The sequence below is a fragment of the Chelonoidis abingdonii genome, chromosome 9 (genome assembly GCF_003597395.2).
Source record: "Chelonoidis abingdonii isolate Lonesome George chromosome 9, CheloAbing_2.0, whole genome shotgun sequence".
NCBI lineage: Eukaryota > Metazoa > Chordata > Testudines > Testudinidae > Chelonoidis > Chelonoidis abingdonii.
In genome coordinates, this window is record NC_133777.1 from 51,491,777 (window position 1) to 51,516,600 (window position 24,824).

General features: G+C 42.9%; 1 protein-coding gene across 2 annotated transcripts in view; it reads left to right on the forward strand.

Moving 5' to 3' along the window:
• DAPK2 (death associated protein kinase 2) overlaps window positions 1–21,588 on the forward strand; it is a 109,907-nt gene extending 88,319 nt beyond the window's left edge. The window contains exons 8-13 of one of the 2 annotated variants that reach the window (XR_012656541.1): window positions 2,893–3,045; window positions 5,185–5,230; window positions 14,676–14,765; window positions 14,921–15,004; window positions 16,286–18,486; window positions 18,680–21,588. Coding sequence is in view for 1 of the 2 variants with exons in the window: in XM_032763089.2 (XP_032618980.1) it covers window positions 2,893–3,045; window positions 5,185–5,230; window positions 6,324–6,974 (850 nt within the window). In the remaining variant the exon portion in view is untranslated. Of the gene's footprint in view, window positions 1–2,892; window positions 3,046–5,184; window positions 5,231–6,323; window positions 7,663–14,675; window positions 14,766–14,920; window positions 15,005–16,285; window positions 18,487–18,679 lie in introns of those variants that run through there. The other variant, XM_032763089.2, reaches the window with a different exon arrangement.
• The last annotated feature ends 3,236 nt before the right edge of the window (window positions 21,589–24,824 follow it).

Below are 24,824 nucleotides of genomic sequence, written 5' to 3' on the forward strand. Positions count from 1 at the left end.
GAGTTAGGCCAACACCGAGCACTTTTGAAAATCCCACTTAAATCTCAGCCTCTCTAGCCCTGAGGTTCTCCTAGGTGGGCTCAATGGGCTACGTGCTGCAGACGTTACCCAGAGCTCCCATTGGCCTCGTTGGGAATTTTGCTTTAGCAAGCTTTGCAGCATCGGGCCCAACAAAGTTAGAGAGCCTTAAAAGAGGAATCTCTTTCTGGTGGGCAAAGCAAGTGGAGCAGAATTAAACACACCCACAGGCCATGCTGAAAGCTTTTGGATTGTTCCCTTAGCTTAGACCCCACCCACTATAAAAGGGCTGTAAGCTGACACCATAGTCGGGATGCTATGAAGTCCCTTATGCCCTGGGGTACCGTAAGGGGCACAGGAATACACTCCCGAGACACATTATGTACCCCACCAGCATCTAAGGAGCAATTCTAAAATTGTCCAGATCCTTGATCTTTATTTGCACTCTTCATGTCATCAGTGAATACATCTGAACCTGTTAGGACATCAAAGTCTTCATAAATTGCTATTTACATATGTTCATAGATGGATGGGAAGGGGGCCTGGATGTTGAGAAGAACCAAGCTAGAATGCTTACCCTGTGATTACACTAATGCACAGATAGCCAGGTGTTCTGAGAGGCCTTCACCTTCCTCTCAAGTGTTGCATACACAGGCCTTTGCTGGAGGCAGGATAATACAGGGAATGGAGCAGTGCTCTGTTCCAATAGGGCAGTTCTTTTCTACTTATATGCCTTGCTCTGTAGAGATATAGCAGCATTGATTTTGATTTTGTATTGCTCCAGCTGGTTGAAATGACCTAGAAACCTTCTGCAACAACTTTGTATTTAGAGATGGGCTTGCCCCATTAATTCCAGGTTGTTCAAAACAGGAGTTTTATCTGACCCACCTCTACTTATATCTAAAATCTCCATTAGGAAATAAAAAAGAGCGAGAAATGCAAACAATGTGTCCCTGTAGATTTCCACTAATCCTGGCTCTGTTATATCGCAATGTATTTGGGGTGTGTCACGGATCCACAGGATTAGTGCTATGCCTCCAGCTTTGGAACAATCTCTAGGACAGTCTTTCTCACCCTATTTACCATTGTGGGCCACATCCAATAGTGGCTGAGGTCCTGAGGATGTCACATGGCCGCCCCTGTGTGCTGATTGGGCCACAAGTTGAGAATCACTGCTCTAAGAGGAACCCCTTCAGTGTGCCAGACCTGCTAGGGGTCTCACTCTTCCTCCAGAATAAGTCAGCTGGCTTCTCCACCTCCTTAGACTGGACTTCTGGGCCTGCAGCACTCCTACTTCATACTGTGAGCTCTGTTCGGTGAGTCCAACCGAGATGGATTCCTGGTAAAGACTTGTACGTTTTCCAGGGATCGATACACATCTGCTAGCCTCTTCAGTGACATTTAAACAGTGTTGTCAAAACAGTAGGGTTTATTAGTCAACTGGTACATTGCATAGAAAGTCCTTAGGTTAACATAGAGAACGGAAGGTTAAAGCAAGACCATTCTGGTCAGCCCAGAGCCCCCTCCCAAGCTCTAGTGAACTCCATTTTTCAAGCTGTGTGTGTGTCTCAGTCTGACTTCTTTGGTCAGATACCAGGTGAGAACCCTGACTCCTTCCAGCAGCCAACTCTTACCCCCCACCTCATACCTCCCCAATTAAGTTCCCTTTAAGCTGCACAGCCATGGAGCTGCCTATTAAGTCCAGTTACACAAAAGATCCTTGGTCACTGTGACAGTGTTGGACAATAAAGACCTATTGTGAGCAGAATCACTTAAACTAGCAATTTCACTCCTCTTAGATCTGAAGAGTTTGATGCAGTTCTGTTTTGAGCCCACTGCGTCCTGAACTTCCACTACCAAATTCCAAACAGGGGAGGCAAGAATAGTAGTAGTATTTTAATGGGATCAGTTTCCTTAGTATGAAGAACACTTAGATTTCCAGCAGGAGTTATTTATACTAACTCTCTTGGCTCAGCATTCTTGGTACTTAAAAAAAGGAACTCTAATAGAAGTGCTTTAACCTCAGGTTTTTGTGGGACTGAGGTAAATATGAGTCTAAGATGAAAGATGTTATTTGCATTTGAGAGAGATGCCAGGCAGGATCACAGCCCTTTCCATCTAAAAGATTGCTGGATGGTGTTTTATGAGGATGGTGACTGCATTGTATCCTTGCACTTTTAAGCATGGAGCTGAGATCCAACAGAATTAGCTCTTTGTGTTCAATTTTATTACACTGTAAGTCCCCTGGCTTGTCCTGGGGACTAGTTTTAATCAATGCCATGTCCCCTTCCTACACTGCAGAAATCAGAACAAGGCCACAAAAAACTGAGCAATTAATTTTCTCTATCTATGTGGACCTCTTGGGCCCAACTCTAGGTGCATAGATTCTTGCCAGTGAACTGCAGGCAGAAAAACAGCACAGGGCAGGAGTTTTTCCCAAAAGCCTACAGAGAGGCCACTGAACATGACTGCTTTGATGGGAACTATGGGGGGACATTCCCTGACATAGCCTGTGGGTATTTGTGCATGTACCCCCTGATACATTCATAGCATTCATAGCAACTGGACCTCTCCTCCAGTGCGGATTATTCTTACCCTGGGTGGCAATAACCTGAGTGTGTCTCAGGGATGGGGGTGGCCATGAATAGGGTCTTTGCTGTCACACGTGGAAACACATTAATGCTGCTTTTGTGAGTCTGTTTTGTAGCCATATATATGGTGACCAAGATTTGGGCCTTTTATTTCCCTTTCTTCTTGGCTGCCCTGAAAGAGAGACCCACATTCCAATATTGTCATTTCACAATCTTGGAATCATGTCAAAGTAACTTTATTTTTCCCCAATCAAAACATGATCCTCCTGTCTGGCCTATTCAGGCTCAGTGGCGCATCCCCTTTCCTTGGAGAAACAAAGCAGGAAACTCTTGCCAACATCACAGCGGTGAATTACGAATTTGATGAGGAATTCTTCAGTCACACCAGTGATCTGGCAAAAGACTTTATCCAGAAACTCCTGGTGAAAGACACGCGGTAAGTGAATGTACAGAAATGGCTGGCTGCCTTTCATGCCACCTAGGCAAAAATGAGCACGCTGAGCAGTTCAGAGGTTTCATTGCAGAGTGGGTCGCTGTCCCAGAGTGAGTCATTAAGTACAGGTGTATTGCTGTGTCCTTGTAAATGTCTGTATTCAGAGGCCCTAAAAATATGCCCTGTGCCAAAATTCACCAAATGTGGCAGAATTTGGCATGCATTTTCTTTCACCAGTAGGGTGGATTGGTTTGGTTTTTTTGTGAAGTGCAAATTACTGGAGTTTATTGGGTTTTAGAAGCTGTTCTTGTGTCTGGTAATTCTTAAATTTTTGTTATTGCCTCTAATGACAACTCACAAGCTATGTGCCCTTGGTGGGTGAGTATGTCTGTGTGTGAGAGGGTTGTTTTTTATAGTCAGTGTTTCAAAAACATCTGCTTAGAATGGACAAATTCAGACTAGAAAATTTTGACAGTGAGTAATTAACCATTGGAACAATAAAGGGAGACTGGTGGATTCTCCATCACTGACAATTTTTAAATCAAGGGTGAACGTTTTTCTAAGAGATCTGCTCTAGGAATTATTTTGGAATAGTTCTATCAGACTGTGCTACACAGAAGGTCAGACTAGATGATCACAATGGTTCCTTCTGGCCTGGAAATCTATTATCACATGCTAAAGCCTGCAGATTGGCTTGCAGAGATTGTCAGCAAACCAGCTCCTGTGTGTTGACTTGGAGGCTTCTGTTCATCAGTCTCAAACCTCCAGAGGGACACCCTATCTGTTCACACCTATAAGCTACCATTTTCCCTTCGCTGTCTTCATGGAGTCCATCATCTGAGGCAGGATGGCTTTTATCCCAGGTCTGTAGTGGATGTTGGTAATTGTTCCCACACCCCAAGCCATATTGCTACAAAATCCTTGCTCTTCAGTTGTCTGTCAAATATGCTCCCTTGTGCATCAGCTAGGTGCACCTGGCACTTCTCTAGCAGCTATATGGGGCTTTCCCCCTACCTCATGTTGATTAGAGAACAACAGAGATTCTTTAGCTACTGCAGTAGGGATTATAGGAGAGGGATCTCTGCTCCTGAAGTTTGTAATGATCTGGATGCAGCAGGACTACCTTGCCACACTTCCTGCACTATGTTGTGGTGGGCAGAGAGAGTAAAGGGCATCCTTGTGGGTTATGTGCTGCTGAGCCCTCTGAAGAGTCTATTTGTACTAGTGGGAGTGGTTATCAGATGTCCCCTGAAAACAAGGTGGGGGGCCACTTGCAGAAAGGTGTGGGAAGGCAGGTTACTAGGGTGCCTTCTAAAGACATCTGGGGAGAAGGTAGATAGTGGGGGTTGTTGGGAGAAGGCTGCCAGCTAGAGTATCTGTCCAAACACATCAGTAAACATTTCTATGAACCTCAGACCCCAGGATATGTTGGAGTCTGATGTGAATGTTTTGCACAGGTTTAGCAAGTCCCTTTCAAGCCGGGCATATCAGGCAAGTTGAAATCTGTGCTGTAACCAGCTACAAAGGCAATATCATGTTTATGCCCATCCTGCCTGAAGGTGATAGTGTACTGTTCACAGTGCTGCTAGGGTGTAGGAGAAAGTTAGATTTTCTGATTAGTATTGAAGCATCCCGCCCAGGAATACTGCTTTCAGGAAGCAAGAGCTCCAGGGGTGACATGACAGCTCGTGCATTAAAGACCTTTTTGATTACGTTAATCTTATATCAGTTGATATAGAGAAAAAGTCAGACCAAGTGTGTGCAGGAAGAATTCACTCATTAGGCATGTTAGACTAGTAAGACAGACAGAACATATCATGAAACATTAGCAGCGTTTCACCTCTTGTTAACAGAACAATGAGAGAGGAGAGATTTTCATTGAGTGTAAATGAAAATTAAGTAGAGCTCTGCTGGGGGTAGCACTGTATTAACACTGAAGACAGAAACCTAATTGTTACGAACCCTGCTGCCGTACAGAGTAGAGTAGCCATGAAAGTTGTACCTCACTGTAAGTAATCCTGGCACTACTGGTGACAGTGTTATAGGTACAAGGTACAATATTAAAATGTTGGTTCATAAACACACTGAGAGAAGTGTATGGTAAGCAGCTTGGCTCTCATTTAAGTGTGTGTTTCATTCCAGGAAACGGCTCACAATTCAAGAAGCTCTCACTCACCCTTGGATAACGGTAAGGCCAAAGATAGTGACGTAATACGGGTAGTGCTTCTATAACAGGTGGACATTTGCTTCGGGATAAACTAGTACAGAATTTGTATGGGAATTTATATTTCCACGCTAAAGCCATGTGCCTAAATGGCAAGAGAATTCATCATGGTTATGGCTTTCAGAAATCAGTTTGAACCAGACAGTGAATCTTAACCTCTCCATGTCTCACTTTCACCCATGAGCAAAGCAAGGAGAATACTCCCCTTCTTCACAGGTAAGTTATGAGAAATAACTCTACTAAACACTCTGAGATCGTTGGATTCACGACAAACAGTAGTAAAAATATGTTCAGTTCCTTCCAAAATCTTGGATTTCTGCAAGCCTTAATCATGACTTCTGTTGTTACAATAAAACCAAAGTAGGGGCGACTGGAATATAAATAAATGGGCATACAGTATTCTGTATTAGAACACCATTTGTGTTGTTTTCATCTCTAATCACTGTTTGCATGGACACAAACTATACCTCTGGTGTAGTGCTGTCAGGTGTTGAGAGCTGACCATACCAAATGTGAAAACAAATCAGCTCCTTCAAAATGTCATTGGTGTAGTGAGCTAGTAGCTGTCTGGATTTGCTTGGTATTTGGATTTGTGTGTGTGTGTTGTTTTGTTCTAAGCAAAGCTTGCCTCCGTAGATAAATCTCTTAGTGAAAATACATATAGCAATCTCAGCATGGCAAATACAGATGTTTAAACGCTGGATTGTTCTCATTTTGTTATGTATTGTACAAAACGTTGAGTGGAGTGTTTTCAGGATTATTTTTTCCCCACAAATGTTGATGGTTTTGAGAATTTAACTGCACAAACTGTAGCATGCAAATAGTTCACAATCCTTTCATTTATTTACACTTGTCCCATGGGAATGAATGCTCAGTGCTTGTCACATCACCCCTTTTATTTTAATCAAATGCATGAAGGAGAATGACTGGAAACGACGCTTCTCCCCAGCATTGTGGAAATGCAGTTTGCATCCCTTGTCTGCTGTGTATAGTTGAATTTGTGCAATATCTTGCAATCTTGATAATCAATCTATAATACTGGTTCTTCTGTCTGAAGACTCACCAGCTGATAGAAGAAACAAAAGTCCAAGAAAACAAGAAGGCTGAGAACAGTCAGCTGAAGACAAAACGTCTGAAAGAGTACACCATCAAGTGCCATTCAAGTATGCCACCAAATAACACCTACGTCAATTTTGAGCGCTTTGCCCGGGTGGTAGAAGACATTCCTCTGATGGAACGTGGTTTCAGCACTCTGACTATGTCCCACGACTCCCTGCAGGAGGACATCGATGCTCTGGTTTCCATATATAATGAAAAAGAAGCTTGGTACAAAGAAGAAAATGAAAATGTGAGACACAAGCTTTCACAGCTGAAGTATGAGCACCGTAAAATTGAATCCCTGAAGAACCATCTGCAGGATGACATCAAGACTGTAGGTTCTAGTCTTGCAAGTGTCACTGGGAAATACATTGATCTAAAGTCTCAGTACGAATCTCTGAGTCAGGAACTTTCTGAGGAACTCAGGTGGATCCAGGATTTAATGAGTAGTTTTCAGCTGGAGAATGGAAATGATGCATGTGTGAATGGAAACTTTGGTTCTGTTTTCAACAAAGATACTAATGAATCACTAATGGATCTGTTAAATAGATCTTGCTGTGAAGATTTCCTTGCAGGCTTGAATCTTGATGTTGCAGAATCAAGTCAGTAATGGTTAATAGGCAAAAATCTGCATTAGAACCCCTATCTTGCTGTCTGTCCGTCTCAGTGTGCAACAGTAAGAAATCATCTCAGTTTGTAACTTCAGAACAAAACCATCACCTATGCATTAAAACAGAAATATGGAAGTGTTGCAAAAACTATTGACCAAAAGCCTATACTCTGCAGTGGTTTTTGTGCTGATGTTGTGACCAGCACAGTTCCTGAACCCTTAGAATTAGAAATCACTTTGTTTTAGGGCATGTATAACCCTGCAGTTATTCTGCACTAACATTATAATAATAGGTAAACATACAGGCCCTGAAAATTATTAGGTAATTCACTTGAAATGAAATAGTATTTCACTCCTTATTTACCAGATTACATATGCTTTGAAGTTTATAAAATCACCTGGTAGCATTCTTGTTTGGATGAGGGAAATAGTCTTGCAGACTTGCTGGGGATAATTCTGCACAGCCGATAATTAAAAACACTTACGAAGGTTATTGCAGCCCTTTAAAGTGGAGCAGATGATGCAGTGATTTATCATTTCACGCCATGAAAATAACAGCTAATGAAGGAAAGTTAAGGTTATTTGATAGGCTAATTATTCAGGATACAGTCTCTCACTGTCATCAGATGTTAGAACAGAGGTCCCCAAACTGTGGGGCAGCCCCCCCAGGGGGGTGCAGAGGAATGTCTGGGGGAGCGAGGAAGGCTCCGTCACCATCCTCAGCTGTGGGCCTGAGCCTTGGCCCCCTTAACCCTGTCGGCATGCCTTACCCCCCTTCCCAGGCAGAGCCTTGCTTCCAGACCCAGCTGGAGGCAGGGTGGGGGGAGGCACAGACAGGGATGGGGGGCAGCACGAAGTAAAAAGTTTGGGGACCAGTGTTAGATACTTTTTAGTCCTTTTAATGTGAAGTTCTTGCAATAAAAACAGGTACTTTGTTTCATGTACCAAAAATATTTTATTTGAAAGACAGAATGATAAATCTGTAATGGAATGACTGAAGAACTGTGTATGTATACTTTGCTGTGCAAATATTAGATTATTTATGAGGATGATGATCCATCAGGCAGTGTCAATAGACCTTTGACTTTTATTCCATAGTAAGAAAGGTCTGTCAAAGGAAACAATTCATTGACTCAGTGTGGAGGAACTTGAAACTCACGTTTTTGTTCCAAAGGTCGTTTTAGAAACTTATGAAAAAGGAAAAAAAAGTCAGTGTTTAAAATGAATAATGCACCGTTTCCCTGTGTTTCAAAGGAAAGGTTATTTGCTCAGTCTGTATTTATGTGCACAAATGTAACCATTTCACGTTTTGGACACAATAAATAATCTCTTATTCACGATGCTGTAGTCTCTGATGGGGAAGTCTGTGACTGAAATGGGATATTTAAACATCTACTTAGCGAAGTAATTATAGGGCCAGATTCTCTAGCTGGTTTAAGGCTCCTTTGTGAGGCTGAGGTACTGCAAAGGGGCTGTAATCCAGTGGCAAATGCCCTGCAGAGAAAATGAATTCCCTGCTGGGTCATCTGTACCACAGTTGTCTCTCTCCCACACACACTCACTCACTCCTCCTTTCTCTCCCTCTGTTACCCACCCCCTTGACATGAAGGGTGTGTCATAGGCCACGAGGGAATGTGGTGGATCTGTGTTTCACATGGCAGTCCTTGACTGGCATAGTATCCCTCAAAGGAGCCGTTACCAGTAGTGCAACCTGGAGCTGCCTGGAAGCAGCTCTAACTTGCTTCGGAGCCAGGGTTGCCCCAGAGAATCAAAGAGTAGGAACTTGATCGTGCCATAGCAGGGCTACAATGCAGGAATCAAACCTGTTTTTAATGACCTGACATAAAAACTCCAGATTGTCAGAGAATATCTGTATGGCCAGTTCTGTGATGCTTCTGGTGGAAGTCTCTGGGGACAAAGGCCTTAGATTTGTACAGGGCTGGCTATTGCAATGGGACTGATGTTGATTGGGCCTTTGTGCATTACCACAGTACAAACAACATGCTCAAGCAAGGAATCCCTCCTCCCTGGGCTCTCAAGCTCTGGCACGGCCATACCATGTCTCTCAGTGTTGCTTCTAGCAGCCCTTTGGAAATGGATGCAGTTGCTTTCCCTAAAAGGGTAAAAGTGAGAGGGTTTGGCTACACTTGCAGCTGTACAGCGCTGGGAGTTACAGCTGTCTTCATACAGCTGTGTAGGGAAAGCGCTGCAGTGTGGCCACACTGACAGCTACCAGCGCTGCAGTGTGGCCACATTTGCAGCATTTACAGCGCTGTTGGGAGTGGCTGAACAGGCATTCTGGGATACCTCCGAATACATCTGGAGGCCAATTACAGCGCTTTTGTTGGCCACACTGGCGGAGCAGCGCTGCATCACCAGCGCTGCAATCGTTATACCCCAGGCAGAGCAGGAGTACAGCCAGCGCAGCAGCCAGGGAGATGCAGCGCTGTATGTGCCTTGCAAGTATGGACGGTGAGTAAGTTGCAGCGCTGTAAACCCACCACCAGCGCTGCAACTCTCCAGTGTAGCCAAGCCCAGAGTCACTCTGTACAGCTTCAGGCAAACTCTCCAGCCCTAGTGGCCGAAATCCCCCTTTTCAGATAGTCATGCTCTGAACAAAGAGGAGGACAAAGGGAGAGATGTTCTGTTAGACTTTTCTCTTTGTCTGCCCCGCCCTCCCCCAGAAAGCCCACTCCTCTGTTCTGGAAAAGCTAATGATTTAATTGTAATGGGCTGCTGTTCATAAGATTATAGGAATAATCCTGTTTATTATTTTTATATACAAAGCAACAGTGTATTCTCGTTCAGTTCACAGAGCATGATGAATCAGAAAGTGCCATGTTCTCATAGTGACTTTGGGAGACTAGTGAAAAACCATGCTTATGTATATATTTGTTTTACACCTGTCTGTAGCACAATGGCTGTATCTGGTGTTGGACAGAGAATAGACATGCATTCAATCCTGAGACACTTGCATTCTACATTAGACAGGATGAAAGTAGAATTTTCAGAGGTTTCTAAGTGACTTAGGGGCATAAGTGACATTGACTTTCAATGAGACTGAAGCTGCTAAGTACCAAAGGCCCAGTTCCTCAAAGATATTTAGGTGCCTATTTCCCACGGAAATCAATGAGAGTAAGGTGCCTAAATATCTTTGAAAAAGAGACTCAGGCTCAAAAGTCACTTAAGTGTTTAAATGAAAATTTTACCAAGGACCTAATAAATCTTATATCTCACTTGTAATTTTCAAGGGAACCTGAGGGAGGGAGATGCTCAACTGTCACTGAGTGCAAGGCTCCTTTGAGAGTCCAAGCCTAGCGTTCTGCCCAGTGCTGCCTGGTATGTTGAAGAGGCAGGGCCGGCTCAAGGGTTTTTGCCGCCCCAAGCGGCAAAAAAAAAAAAAAGTCGCAATCGGTGGCTGCCCCACCGCGCCACTTTCTTCTTCAGCGGCAATTTGGCGGCAGGTCCATCCCTCCGAGAGGGACCGAGGGACCCATCTCTGAATTGCCGCCGAAGAGCCCAACATTCTGCCCCTTTCCCTTGGCCGCCCTAAGCACCTGCTTGCTGAGCTGGTGCCTGGCCCTGTGAAGATGACACTGTCCAGAGGGACTAGACAACTTTTTCAGAATCAAGGTTCTCTTCCCCTCATTTTGAAAAATAAGAAAATAGAGTAAGATTCAAAATCTGAAGAAAGGACCCTCAACGTACAGAATTTGTCTGCCTCATCCTTGACCCCATATTTCTGTCCATTTGGATTATCTCTGCGTATGGATATACTGGCACAGAGCAGAAGGGACATTACAGCAGGTGCTCTGATCTTTAGCATGTCTGGCTGAGGCTAGTATCATTATGACGCACTCCTCAAGGCCTGTGCTTTTTTCATGAGTTGAAGGAAGTCCCTGCTGTACCTGAGAAAGGATCATGTCCAGCTGAGAATGACAAGATCACAACTTTGCAAGGTACTTAGCAATATGGGGCAACTGATTATTAACAGTCTGGAGTATCGTAAAAATAATTATTTGGGTGGAGCTTCAGGGGCTCTGCCATTGAACGAGCATTTAAATGTTTTTTGACAATTGTACAACTGACACTTAACAGTGACATTTTGTAGTTCAAACCTGATTTCTCACCAGTCTTTTTGACTTAGCGCCTTTGTGGGATGTTGTCTAGACCCTTATAATATGGGGAACTGATATCCCATGCTTCAATATGCAGGGTCAATTGTGCACAGATGTTGTCTATCTTTAACGGAGATGGAGGGAAGGCTGATAATTTCAGCTCCTTTCTCTCAGAGGTATTGACATACGTTGCCACTGTAGATGAAATCTCAGCCTCTGTATTCATTTGTACAGGTTTCAGAGCTGAGGACAGCTTCGGAGAACGATGGGAAGCAGAAGCAGTGCAAATTGTTCAGGTGTTTGCCACTAGGCTTTAAACATTTCTCTGTGCAACAGTGAAAACTGTCCTGGATTTCCCACAAAAAGTGTTCTTAGAATTGACATTTTCACCTCCTGCTCTATAGAAAAAGTACGCATTTAACTTGCGGTTCTATTTATATCACCTCCCTGCCCTCTGCTGGCCCAGAAGGGCTAGGATCAGGTATTGGCCAAGACTGAAGGATGGGTCGGATCGTGGTCTGCTACACTATGGTAAATCCTCTGGTGTTTTTACATTGATGACCTGATTTTTGAGAAGTGCTAAGTGCTAAAAATTCCATGTGAAAGGGATTTGTGAAACCTCAACCCCTCTGATGATCAAGCCATCACTATCTAACAGCATATCTTCAAGGTGCTACATACTTTTTGTCTGTTGCATAAAAATGTTTGTTAAAAATCTTAGAGCCAAAGCTGAACAACTTGCACATAGATGCTGCTGACTCTGAGGTTGCCCTTGGCCTGACAAGTATCTCAGGATACATGTGCATAAAGCTTTAAAACTCTGAGTCCCTCATTGACGCTGTTGTCCTAGGGCACCTCCTTGCTCTCTCTCCCTTTCTTATCAAGATTCTGTAAAATACTTCAGCAGATGGGCTACAGCCAAACTGCAGAACTACTGACAAGAAAAGATGTGGTGGTATATCCTGTTATAGGTGTATTGTTTAGAACAGTGTTGGCTGTTTAACAGCCTTATAGCTTGTGTGAAAGCAAATGTGTCTGCTCAACAATATTACCAGTTTCCTGACAAGATATTTATATCTTTGAGGGTGCACTTTCCATCCTGCTCTGGTGCTTCCATTTCCTTGCTTGTTTAATTCTAGTCCAATTAAATCTAAGCATTTCTGGATCTCCCACCACCATAATATCTACTTACAACGTAAGTTCCCTGAGCCCCATTTACTGATATAGTACGTGTACCGTAACTGGTACTGAATGTCAGCTAACGTTCTCTCATTTTATTATCAGGAGTTTCGGAAAAGTTCCCATTCGATACTTCATGGCCGGCCCCATACAGATTAAACCTACGTATTCAGTTACTTTTCCTGTTCAGTTCTGAATCAAACCTGTTGGTCTCACAACCTAAATGAACACCTCCTGCAATCCATCTCACTGTAACTGTCCAGCTCTTGTAATGTAAATCACTTCCAGTTGACAGCTATCTTTGTTATAACTTTGTTCTTATGTCCTGTTTCACTGCTCAGCAAACCCCTCATAGCTGTCGCCTATTCAGGTCTTTGCTGTTGCTTCAGTACTCTGCTGACCTACTTCCTGGGTCAGCGGAGAAGCAGCACTGTTGGTGCATTACCGTCTGATGTGTGAGTAGCAGAGGACATATAGATCTCTGAAGTTTCTAAGTATTTCTTGTTCATATGTTATACATTCTCCAGTTTCAAAACTGGATTAGTAAGGCCCTCAAAAAGTTACCGTGTTGATTGGTAGCACAAACCAGCAGTGTCGAGGTGGGGTTATCAAATCCTTCGGGTAATTAGTAAACCCAGTAAACTTACACACCAAAAAGACATGCTAGGAGGGAAAAAAGATGTCTGAAATTAGGGAAAGGTCCACTCTGAACTTTGGCTGAAGCTTATCTTTCTAAAGGGCATGGAAACCCTAAATATTAACACATCCAAAGCTGGAGATTTAGGATCTAGATCTGATCTTTGTCACTAAGGCTCATCTCTAGAAAAAGCTGTGCACTTTAGAACAGAGAATCCGGTTTAATGATCACATCTTAAAATGCTTGTAACATTTTATGTTCCGCTTAAGCAGAGATTCTCTCTCCTTTCACCTCTTTCATCACATAAGCCCATGTGCAACCCCTTGCATCTGATTCCTCTCGCATGCACCCAGAATCCACTTGCTTTTGCACCACTAGGATCAGTACAATGTGAAGAATCTTTATGGAGGACCTCACTGCAAGTAACTGAACAACCTAGTTTCAGCAGAACACCAGAGACAGGAGATGGGAGCAGATAAGAGTTGGTTGAACTCCTTTGGGATCATGGCCCATGGGTTAAGACCCTCTGAACTAGTGTAATGAAAAAGTTTCCTGGAAGTTTAAAAACAAATGATTTGGCTTTCTGGGGGCTTACTCAGCTTCTCTATTGTTAGTATTTCATTGGTACATTGTGACTGATATGGTTCCCTGATTTCTAAAGTACTAGTAATGATATCAGCATCTTTTCCCACCCTCCTGATATTGTACATAGGGAAGAATCTGACATGGCTGATTAGCGGCTGGGATATTGACGGCCCTATGGAACCTCTGAAAGGCGTATTGTTTTTTAAAGGGAACATTATCAGGTTTTAAATTCATATATTCCTTTTTTTAAAAAGCAGCTTTTCTTAGTAATGTCTCCATTAAACACTTCATATCATTGATCATCAATCTAATTGGCCTTTCACCATCTGTGCTGTTTACTTTTAGCATCCCACTCAGCTTGGACAATGAAAAAAGTACACTCATCTGTTTCCCCTTAACTCTGGAGGACCTAACACTGACTCTAGCATTAAGGCTGAGCTGAGATTTTGCCTTTGATGGGACCTTAAACCCTCTCAGGAGTTGAAACAGTGGCTGGGCTTTAAAAAGCTAAACTGATACAGAATGCGCATCAGAGACAGGACAGTGGAGTAGATGGACCACAGGTCTGAGCTGGTATGACAATTCCTAGCTCCCTATGACAAATGTTCAAGTTAATACTACTTGATCTGTCAGCACCATGGGTTGTGAGGGTTCCTTATGCATTTAACTATGGCAGCTGGATGGAATTAATTTTAAATGCTCATTCCTTCCCAAGCTGTCAGAGGTAGAGCCAAGCTTCCTCTTTCCCTCTCTAAAGGGCCTTGACTAAGGAACCTCACAGGTTTCTGTTCTGTCATCATTCCTAAGTGACACTTGTCAACTCCCTGCAGAAGGCTGTGGAGCTACAGGCTAAAATGTCATCAGTATGCTGGCAACAGCTCTCCATCTCCTTCTCAACTGCCCTTGATGGAGCCCTTTCCATGCTCTCCCAGTGCCTTTCAGAGAAAGGGACTTGGATGAAAGCCAGCGGGCTCAGGCTCAATCCAGATAAGACAGAGGTGCTACAGGTCAGTAGAGGGAAGTACTCTGAAGAATTAGCACAGTCAAGAACTTCTCCCTCAGCTGAGCTCCTCTCTCTGATTTTTAACTCAGTACAGTGTGTAACTGACACAAGCAGAGTCATGTTTACTTTCTGTCCCTAGGGAAAGCTAAGCAATAAACTTGTCATCTCTTGTCTTCCAGCCAATGGACAAGCGGCAGGCCCTGGTGAGACGAGAATCTGTCATTAACTTGGAAAACTTCAAAAGGCAATATGCCAGGAGGCGATGGAAGGTATGGCACTGGGACATTAATACTGATGGGGCTTCAAGGGCAAGCTAACATTTGCAAAGTGCTTTGAAGATGTAAAGCACTATAGCTGTATTAAGTATGTTAGGGATTTCTACATTGCAAGTGTCACTTAATTCTCATCTCTCCCCCTCCTCCAGCTCTCTTACAGTGTTGTCTCACTGTGCAACCACTTATCTCGCTCACAGATGAGAAAGGTTCCACTGATGCAGGATGAAAGTTTGGTAGGTACATTGAAAAAACAAGAGGAAGAGAGAAGGAAAAAGTAACCATTTTACTGCGACATGAATCTTGCTCCCCTAGCATGGGCATCCAAGGTCCAAAAAGTATCAGAACCGCCATGGTTCTGGGTAGTCAACCCATGGAGAAGCCAGACCATGAGGTGCTGTACCTTTTGTGCACCTTGGGCCATTTCTCCAACGGTGCTATCTGTGGCATAAATGGGGAGCAGGGAGTGGCCAGTGGCTCTGCAAACTGTATTCACTGGCCAAAATTATGATGTGGGGGAGTAGTATTAAAGTTGCACTAGGTACCTGGCTACCATAGTGATGAGCTTGGTATCAAACCCTTAACTGAGAGAGGTGAGGGGTGCAGTTGCTCTATGCTGTGTGGGGAAGAGGGGATTTCATCCCAAAACCTACTATGTATTGTAGTTCCCCCATGCAAAGCCAGCGTAAATGGGCTTTGCATAGGGAATGGGAATTTGATGCTAAGGGCCAATCTTGCACTACTGATGCCAGTGGGATTTTGCAATAGACTTCAGTAGAAGCTCCCTATGTGAGCAAACATGGATTAAGGAAGCACTTGAATATAAAAAGTCTTATCTAAAATGGGAAGACCCTTGTGTTCAATGGCTTCTCATGAGAGCACATCGCTGGATGGTTTGTATTACTTAAACTTAGGTTTGCAGAAACGGGACTCAAAAAATTCATTAGGTTGGAAGTATAACAAGCTTACGTACTCCTGATGCATTTTTGTCTAAGTATTCTATGTAGGTTCTTACACCATCTACAGTTTTTAGTGGGCCTTATTTTAGTTATTTATTTATCTTGCTTTATTGTTTACATGCATTTGCCCAGTCTCCATTTAGCCAAAGATAAAGTGGGGGTTTCTGTCAGGCTGTTTTGACAGTGAGCTTTAGTCAATATAGAAAAACAGGAACAAGGATATCCTGCTTTAGGGTCAGATCAAGAACCCCACTACAGGTCATCTGCTGTATTTTGGCTAGGAGGTCACTTTTTTAGTTTTGGCCCAATAATCTCATCTGGGAACAGCCACCCCAAAGTGGGCAAACGCGTCTAGAATCCTGTGTCTTGCTGTGGCCTCCAGTTGATGGGGGAAATATCCACAGTGCAACTTACACCTCTAGAGAACCTCAGTGATGTTCCTCTTAGCTCTCCTGCTTATCCCCCCATAGATGACTGGTTAAGTATGTGTTTGCTAAGCTGTGTAGGAGCTCCGTATCTCATTCAACAGACTGAAACATGACATTCTCGTTATTTCAGAGAAATTGTGAAAGTGACCAGGAAGATCTTTCCCAAAGAAATGGCACTCATCTGAGAAAAAGCAGCATATTTTAGTGCATCTAATATTCCACACTAGAGAGACATGTGAGGAAAACCTCATCCTGGCTAAAAATGCAGCCTTAACAGCAAAGCTGGTTTATGGTCAGATTCAGTGATGATATGCTGCTCACTTTTCAAATTACACAGAGCATCTGCATAATATTATTCAAGATCCGCTGAAAACTTACAAAACTGGGGAGTCCGGATTCCCTGAGAAGTGCGGCAGCACCGACACTGTCAGAATAATTTTACTTGTAGAGCTTTTCATTCTATGAATTCATCTGTGAACTGTGATATCACCTGTATCCAGAACATTGTTTTTACTGACATTCTCTTAAAGTGTAGTGCAAGTCACATTCTGAGCCATATATAAGGATGTGTGAATTAATACCATTAGATCAGCCTTTATGGCAGTGAAGCTGTTATTGCTTCTTAAGCAAACTTTTACAAATAATTTTTATTGTTTTGTTATTAGTAACACAGACACACGTGTCTGAGAGGCGTCTGCAGTAATACCACTTTCCTTGTCGTGATGAAAAGTCATCCTGTTTTCCCATTTTATCACCGAAGGCGCTAGCCTGCTAGCATGGAAATGGTGTAAGGAGTGGGCCTGAGTGGATTTTTTTGCAGCAAATAGTATGCATTTTTCAACAAACTGAAACTATTCACCGAATCAACACAAAGGACTGAATAGTTTCAGCAAAAAAAAATTTCTTCCAAAGACTGAGATCCTATTGGCAAAAGACAGGGAGAAGTCGTGGTGCCGCCACTTCCCTATAAGCATTAGCCTGGTGGTTAGGGCACTCAGGCCAAACCCGGATTCAGTTCCCCCTTCTATCTGAGATGGAGAAAGGATTTGAACTTGGGGCTCCCTCAATGCAAAAAAGTGCCCTAGCCGCTGGACTATGGAATATTCTGATGTGGAGCTTGCTCAGTCTCTCCTGTTGAAGCAGTTTTACAGTGTATAAATAATTAAATAGTCATTGGAGCAGGGATTTGATCTGGTGTCTTCCACCTCCCATGTGAGTGCCTCAGCCACCGGCTATAGAGTCTGTCCCACACTCTGCCTGGACCAATGACTATTTGTGCTTTATCCTAGGGACCACTCTCTATAAATCTGTGAAAATAAGCTCTATACTGGTATAACTGCATCCACACTAGGAGGTTGCACCTCTTTAACTATATTGGTCTCTAAGCCAACATAGTTAAATTGGTACCAAAAGTATGTGGAGACCAACCCTTTATTTTAGATTGGATGTAGCTAAAACCACAAAGCAAACTGTTTGTTCTACAAAATTTCACCTGATTTGAATGGTTTTGTATCCTAAACTTGAGATTTTAACAGATTAGAGTTGCAAGTTTGTGCTGAAACATAACACCAGGTGAATTTTGCCTGGCTTCAGGTTTCACTGTGAACATTTTGCAAAGCTTTAAAAATCAGGTTTGAGTCATAGCTTTATAATCTTCTTTTAAGTGGGGATAAAAACATGCATAGTACATGCATCAGGAGGAAATATCCAGCATCCAAGAAGGAAGAGGTAGCATAAGTGGAAGCAGAAAGGAAAGCATGAGGGAAGAGACACAATGGTAAGCAGGTGGGAAGTAATCAGTGAGGAGGAATGACTGAAAGGGATATCTAGGAAGGGGGTGGATAGATAAAGAACTGGGGAGGTTAGAAAAGACCAGAGGAGAGAAGAGAAAATAGGATTAGGAGGATTATAAAGGAAAGGGACAGAAAGAGGAGTGTTTCCACCAAATGTCAGACCACAGTCTGAAGCAGCTGATGTAAAAAATAGGCTACCTCATGTTCAACAGTGCTTTAGACCATGGCTGAGTCTATGGTGATCCTCAGCCTGTACAGCCTTGTTTTCACTAGGAGAAAAAGGTGTGTTCCAAATTTGAGTTAGCTAATACAAGATAAAACCCTAGTGAAGACCAGGCAGTTTGTTGTTTGCACACGTTAGCTGGTTGAGGTTAAGACTACAGGGGTGGCTAGGGTTTATCTTGATCTGCTAACTCATGATAAAACTACAAGTGCCTTGTCTTTGCTAGCATTTTGCCTTGTGATAGTTCATTCAAGTTAAGAACATACTTTTTTCCGATTGAAGACAATGCCTAACTGACCAATTACGGGTTTCAGAGTAGCAGCTGTGTTAGTCTGTATCCGCAAAAAGAACAGGAGTATTTGTGGCACCTTAGAGACTGTAGCTTAGAGACTCAGCTACAGCTGAGACTTAGAGCTGTAGCTCACGAAAGCTCATGCTGAAATAAATTTGTTAGTCTCTAAGGTGCCACAAGTAGTCCTGTTCTTTTTGACCAATTATGGGGTATCAGAATTATGCAGCAATCTTTTTCTCTCTGCTCTAGATTTCTACAAGACGTTCTTAGCTGCTCTTGACTTCCCTTCCCTTGTTATACTTGTTCAGAAGGCTGATTCTAAACTCTTTGAGATGGAGCCTCAGATGGTCCTACCTCCATGGAAGATAATGAGCTATGGCAATTTAAGACCAGCTGAGGCTCTGCCTCAGTGTTTCTACTGTTTCCTTGCTCTCTCATTAGCCTCAGTGACCGGCATTGTCTTAGTAGCTCCTTTTTCTCTTTCCCCACAGAGAAATAAATGCTACATCTTTATTTGTTACAAGTTAGTTCCAAAAATTCACTTATCACAGCAGTAGTGCCTGCTTCCCAACAGTGATGATAGTGAAGTAAACGTTAGATTACTGAGAGCTAGACAGACATTGTGCCTGACAAATTGAACCAGCACTTAGATACTATGCTGATAGGCCACTGTAGAAAAGTCTAGGGTAGGTGATTGGAAATATGGACTTGAGCCTTGTTCGGAATATTTATTGTAAAATCTGAGGTTGCTTGCCTACTTTTTAAAAAAAATTAACTTAATTCTGCTTTGATCAACTGTTCCGTGAGTACTAAGCCTTGTTTTTAATTGAGGACAACTGCCTTCTGTAGCTAGACCAGGTACTGCAGCAGCATCTGAATACCAGAATGGCATTGTGAGGAACGCTGGGATTGGCTTACTTGTCAGCATCACTTTGCAGAACAAACATTCCTCTTTGCACTTTCTGTATTGAAGAATCAGCCAGGTACCCAACAGAGCAATGTTTCTACCCATTTTCTTCTTTGCTTACTCTCTACAGTTCTCTGTGTATAATATTTAATATCTCCTAAATTAAGGTAAGTTTTCTAATTATTACAGTTTAAGTCACTAAGAATTCATGTTTATTTCAGTGTACAGACTTTCAGGAGAGGGATGTTTCATGTATCCGAGCCACTTGGTCATATGTACGTTCTTAAAACCTTCCTTAACTAGTTTACACTGTTTGTACAGCAGTATGTATTATATCTGATTCTTCATCTCTCCCATCTTCTAAAATCCTGAACTGTTATCACTTTTCTAATAAGGTATCCAGACAGTAAGTAATTGCTGAACGCTGGCCACAATGCACCTATATCACATGGACCAAGCAAAATATCAATTTTGTTTTAATGCAGTATTCTAAATAGCCCAATTGACTATTAAGGATGAAAGGGGATTATAATATTACTTTAACATAAATGGTACAAATTCAATATTAAAACCCAGGTTTTGATAAATTATATTGTACAATCATACTAAGGACTTCCAATACTGTCTGTAGTGTGTTCTATATGTTGTAATATACCACACTCAAATAAATATATATAGCTTTATTAGCTGTTGTGCTGATATTTTAATGTACCATTGCCTTAATATTATTGTTATTTTACTGGTTCCACATCTTAAATTATACTTGCTCTTCTACTCACTCACCCAATATCTCTGTGTTTACAAGCTAATGGAGACCAAGTCTTCAGTGTATTGTTCAGTTACCTATTTTTATATTTTTTTAAAAAACAGAATATATCAGCTTGTGTAGACTTAAACATTGGACTAAAAGTGAATTTGCACTGTAGTAATGGATACATAAACAGAGAATAGTGCATAGAATAACTATTTTCTTTTCATTCTATAGGGGAATATTTATAAAGAGAACACTAAAAATATATATTTGAAAAATCATTGGCTCCTCCACTTGTCTCCCAGTTTCTAAGTTCAGGATTCTCTTTGGCCTGTCCCACGTGATGGTGCTCAGGTTAGCCTGAGTTTATCAGAAAGAATTTGAAGACCTGCTGAGCACCCAAACCTCTAATTTGAGGTCTTCATGAAAATCAGGCCCGAGCCCTGGTTATAGTAACATCCTGGATTATAACATCAGACATTGCTTTGGGCCCAGTCCTGTGAGGAGTTGAATGCCCTCACCTCCCACTGAAGTCAATATGAGTTAGCATTTTTCAGGATTTTGGCCTTTAGTTTTGGCTGTACCCCTGTGTAACTAAGGACATGAGTATGCAGTAATAACCATAACAGTACTGTCACTCACAAGTAAAACAGCATTGCCCTCCTTTCCTTACTATGTTCTGTGAGCCTGTAGCTTCACGTGACTTGTATGGGATGTGGCATTCAGTGCAAGGGAACCACTAGGGGGTGTTATAGGCAACTCTCATATTTGAGCAAAATTATTTCCTGATCTTTTTTCAAATACTAATTCAATGCCTGTGTATATTTTGGAGGTTTCAGTGCAAACTTCAGTCACTGATTTACTAGTACGTTTCTTTCCAAATGTATTTGTAACTTTGAAGTCTATACCTATTCCTGTATATTCTGTTGGGATGAAATTCACTCCTGTACAGAAGGACCAGTACAAGGCATAAGCAACTCTTAGTTAAGCTCTATCTAGAAGACTTACGTGGTGCATAGTCCTTGTCCTGGCTCTGTGCATAGGAGTGAATTTCACTCTTAACAATTTGGATTCGTAAATACAATTGTCCTAGTACAACAACCTTGAGTTTCCCCTTGATACCAAAAGTAGAATGTAAGAATGTACTTCATTATAATGGTTGCAAGTTACAGGACTTGCCTCTTTGGGAGGAGATCTATATTTTCAATGCATGCCAGGCCCCTTGGGAATCTGAAGAACAAGGATACAATAGTCTGACTAAAGAATAAATAAATATGTTGTTATAAATCAATTGACATATGGATATTTTATCATTGGTGCACCCGTGCTGTTTTTAACCTTTGTACCTATGTTTTTATTAGGAGAAATACTCAGATTTTTATTGAGAACCTGGCAAGAATACAAACTCTATCAGAACGCGTGAAATATATTTGTCATTCTGATTGGCGAATAAAACTTTGCAAAATATTAATGTGTGTAATCTCCGTATTTCCCTGTGCGTTTGTATGGACAGAGAGGGAAGCATGGTCCAGTGGTTAACTGGGATGCTGGAAACTCAGTTTTAGCTCTGCCACATACTTTCTGTGAAGACTTGGGCAAGTCACTTATCCTCACTGTGCCACAGTTCCACATCCGCAGAATGGGGATAACAACACTTCTGTACGTCACGGCAGTGCTGCAAGGCTAAATAAATTAAAGATTGTGAGGCATTCAGATATTACAGTAATGGGGGCCATATAAATAGCATGTGCAGGAGGATAACGAGATGCACTGGAGAGCAGGATCACTGTGACATGATGCAAGGCATGTCTCCTCCTCCTCCCAGGCACCACACATGTTCCCTCCAGCATGCACTTAGCTCCTGCCAACCCAAGGAGCAAGAGAGGGGGACTGGAATGTGACACTGAGCTGTGGGGCATCAGGCAAACCCTTCACATCGTCAGTTACATTTTTCAGTCTGCATCCGTTAAGTAACTGAAAGCTCTATTATTACTAGCTCTGAACCCTGTATGAACACATTGCTGTATCTTTTATCTTGCTATAAGTATCTTTTTGCTGTAAGTGACTTTTCAAAAGTTAATACTGTTTACATTTGGATGTGGGCCAGGAAAGCTACTTAATTTTGTGTATGGTTTCAGAGTGGTAGCCATGTTAGTCTGTATCAGCAAAAACAACAAGGAGTCCCTGTGGCACCTTAGAGACTAACAAATTTATTTGGGCATAAGCTTTCGTGGGCTGGAGCCCACTTCATCAGATGCATGAAGTGAAAAATACAGGAGCAGGTATAAATACATGAAAGGATGGAGGTTGCTTTTGCGTAGAGACTGTCCGGTTTGGCACAAGTGCATGGCAGAGGGGCATTGCTGGCACATGATGGCGTATATCATATTGGTAGATGTGCAGGTGAACGAGCCCTGGATGGTGTGGCTGATGTTGTTAGGTCCTATGATGTTGTCCCTAGAATAAATGTGTGGGCAGAGTTGGCACCAGGGTTTGTAGCAGGGTTTGGTTCCTGGATTGGTATTTTTGTTGTGTGGTGTGTAGTTGCTGGTGAGTATTTGCTTCAGGTTGGGGGGCTGTCTGGAAGCCAGGACTGGCATGTCTCCCAAGGTCTGTGAGCAGAAGGGATCGTCCTTCAGATTAGGTTGTCGATCCTTGATGATGTGCTGGAGATGTTTTAGTTGGGGGCTGTAGGTGATGGCTAGTGGCATTCTCTTACTTTCTTTGTTGGGCCTGTCTTGCAGTAGGTGACTTCTGGGTACCTTTCTGGCTCTGTCAATCTGTTTCTTCATTTCACCTGGTGGGTATTGTAGTTTTAAGAATGCTTGACAGAGATCTTGCAGGTGTTTGTCTCTGTCTGACGGATCAGAGCAAATGTGGTTGTATCTTAGAGCTTGGCTGTAGACAATGGATTGTGTGATGTGATCGGAATGAAAGCTGGAGGCATGTAGGTAAGTATAGCGGTGTCACGGAGTGTGAGGGAGTCAGGGTCCTGCACCGCCCACTTTCTGCGATTTACCGTGACTTTCAGCCAGCCAGTAAAATAGAAGGTTTATTAGACAACAGGAACATTGTCCCAAGCAGGGCTTGTAGGTTCAGCCAGGACCCTCAGGGGAGGGGGGGAGGGCAAGGATCTTAGACCCCAGACTTGGGGTTCCCTGCCTCTTCCCAGCCAGCCCAAAACTGAAACCAAAACCCCTCCAGCAGGCTCTCTCCCTTCGTCCGGTTTTTCGGGCAAAGGTGTTGACTTGCCCCATCCCCTTTCCTGGCTCAGGTTACAGGCTCAGGTACCGTCCATCACCTAAAGTCATCCTCTGCTCTCCCATCCCCCATGGAGACAGTTCCAGTAAAACTAAACGACATTCCCAGGTCAATCCACCTCGCTCCCTACTGCTTCACAAGCGGTCAGTAGGTTTCCAGTATAGGGTGATGTTTATGTGACCATTGCTTATTAGCACTGTAGTGTCTAGGAAGTGGACCTCTTGTGTGGACTGGTCCAGGCTGAGGTTGATGGTGGGGTGGAAATTGTTGAAATTTTGGTGGAATTCCTCAAGGGTCTCATTCCCATGGGTCCTGATGATGTCATCAATGTAGCGAAAGTAGAGTAGGGGTATAAAGGGGCGAGAGCTGAGGAAGTGTTGTAAAGTCAGCCATAAAAATGTTGGCATACTGGGGGGCCATTCAGGTACCCATAGCAGTCCTGCTGACTTGAAGGTATAAGTTGTCCCCAAATCTGAAATAGTTGTGGGATAGGACAAAGTTCAGCCACCATGTTTCCTGTGATGGTATCGGGGATGCTATTCCTGATGGCTTGCAGTCTGTCTTTGTGTGGAATGTTCGTGCAGAGAGCTTCTGCATCCATAGTGGGTGGCTAGGATGGTGTTTTCTGGAAATTCACCAAAGGATTGTAGTTTCCTCAGGAAGTCAGTGGTGTCTCGAAGATAGCTGGTAGCGTAGGGCCTGAGCATAGAGACTACACAGCCAGATAATCCTGCTGTCAGGGTGCCAATGCCTGAGATGATGGGGCATCCAGGATTCCCAGGGTTATGGATTTTGGGTAGCAGGTAGAATACCCCTGGTCTGGGCTCTAGGGGTGTGTCAGGATAGATTTGTTCCTGTGCTTCTTTAGGGAGTTGCTTGAGCAGACGGTGTAGCTTCTTTTGGTAATCCTCAGTGGGGTCAGAGGGTAATGGCCTGTAGAACGTGGTGTCAGAGAGTTGTCTAGCAGCCTCTCCTTCATATTCTGACCTATTCATGATGACTACAGCACCTGTATGTCAGAGAAGAAGTCATGCATGTTTTAATTACATATTTAAATATTTACTTTGTCCACTTTTTCACAAACCATTTCAATTTCTATGACTGCTTCTTATGAAATATGTTGTTCCCTGTTGGTCCATCAGTATCATAGTAGTGGGTCAGTGGCAGGTATTGGATAGATTAGGTATGTGGTGAAGCCACCTCTTGTTCCCTTTCCTAGTTCTTTCAAAATGACGTGGGGGAGGGGAGTTGTCAGAACTGGTTCAGAGGCCCTTCTAAGAGTCTGCATCACTGACCTAGTTGATTTAACATGCATGGCATCAGGAGAGATGAATTATACAGTAGATCATTCAGCCTTCTGCAGCTACTTAAGCAAAATCAGTGTAATCTGCATTGCAAATGGAATTATCTGCCCGAAGTGATAGGAAATGTTTGAACAGGGT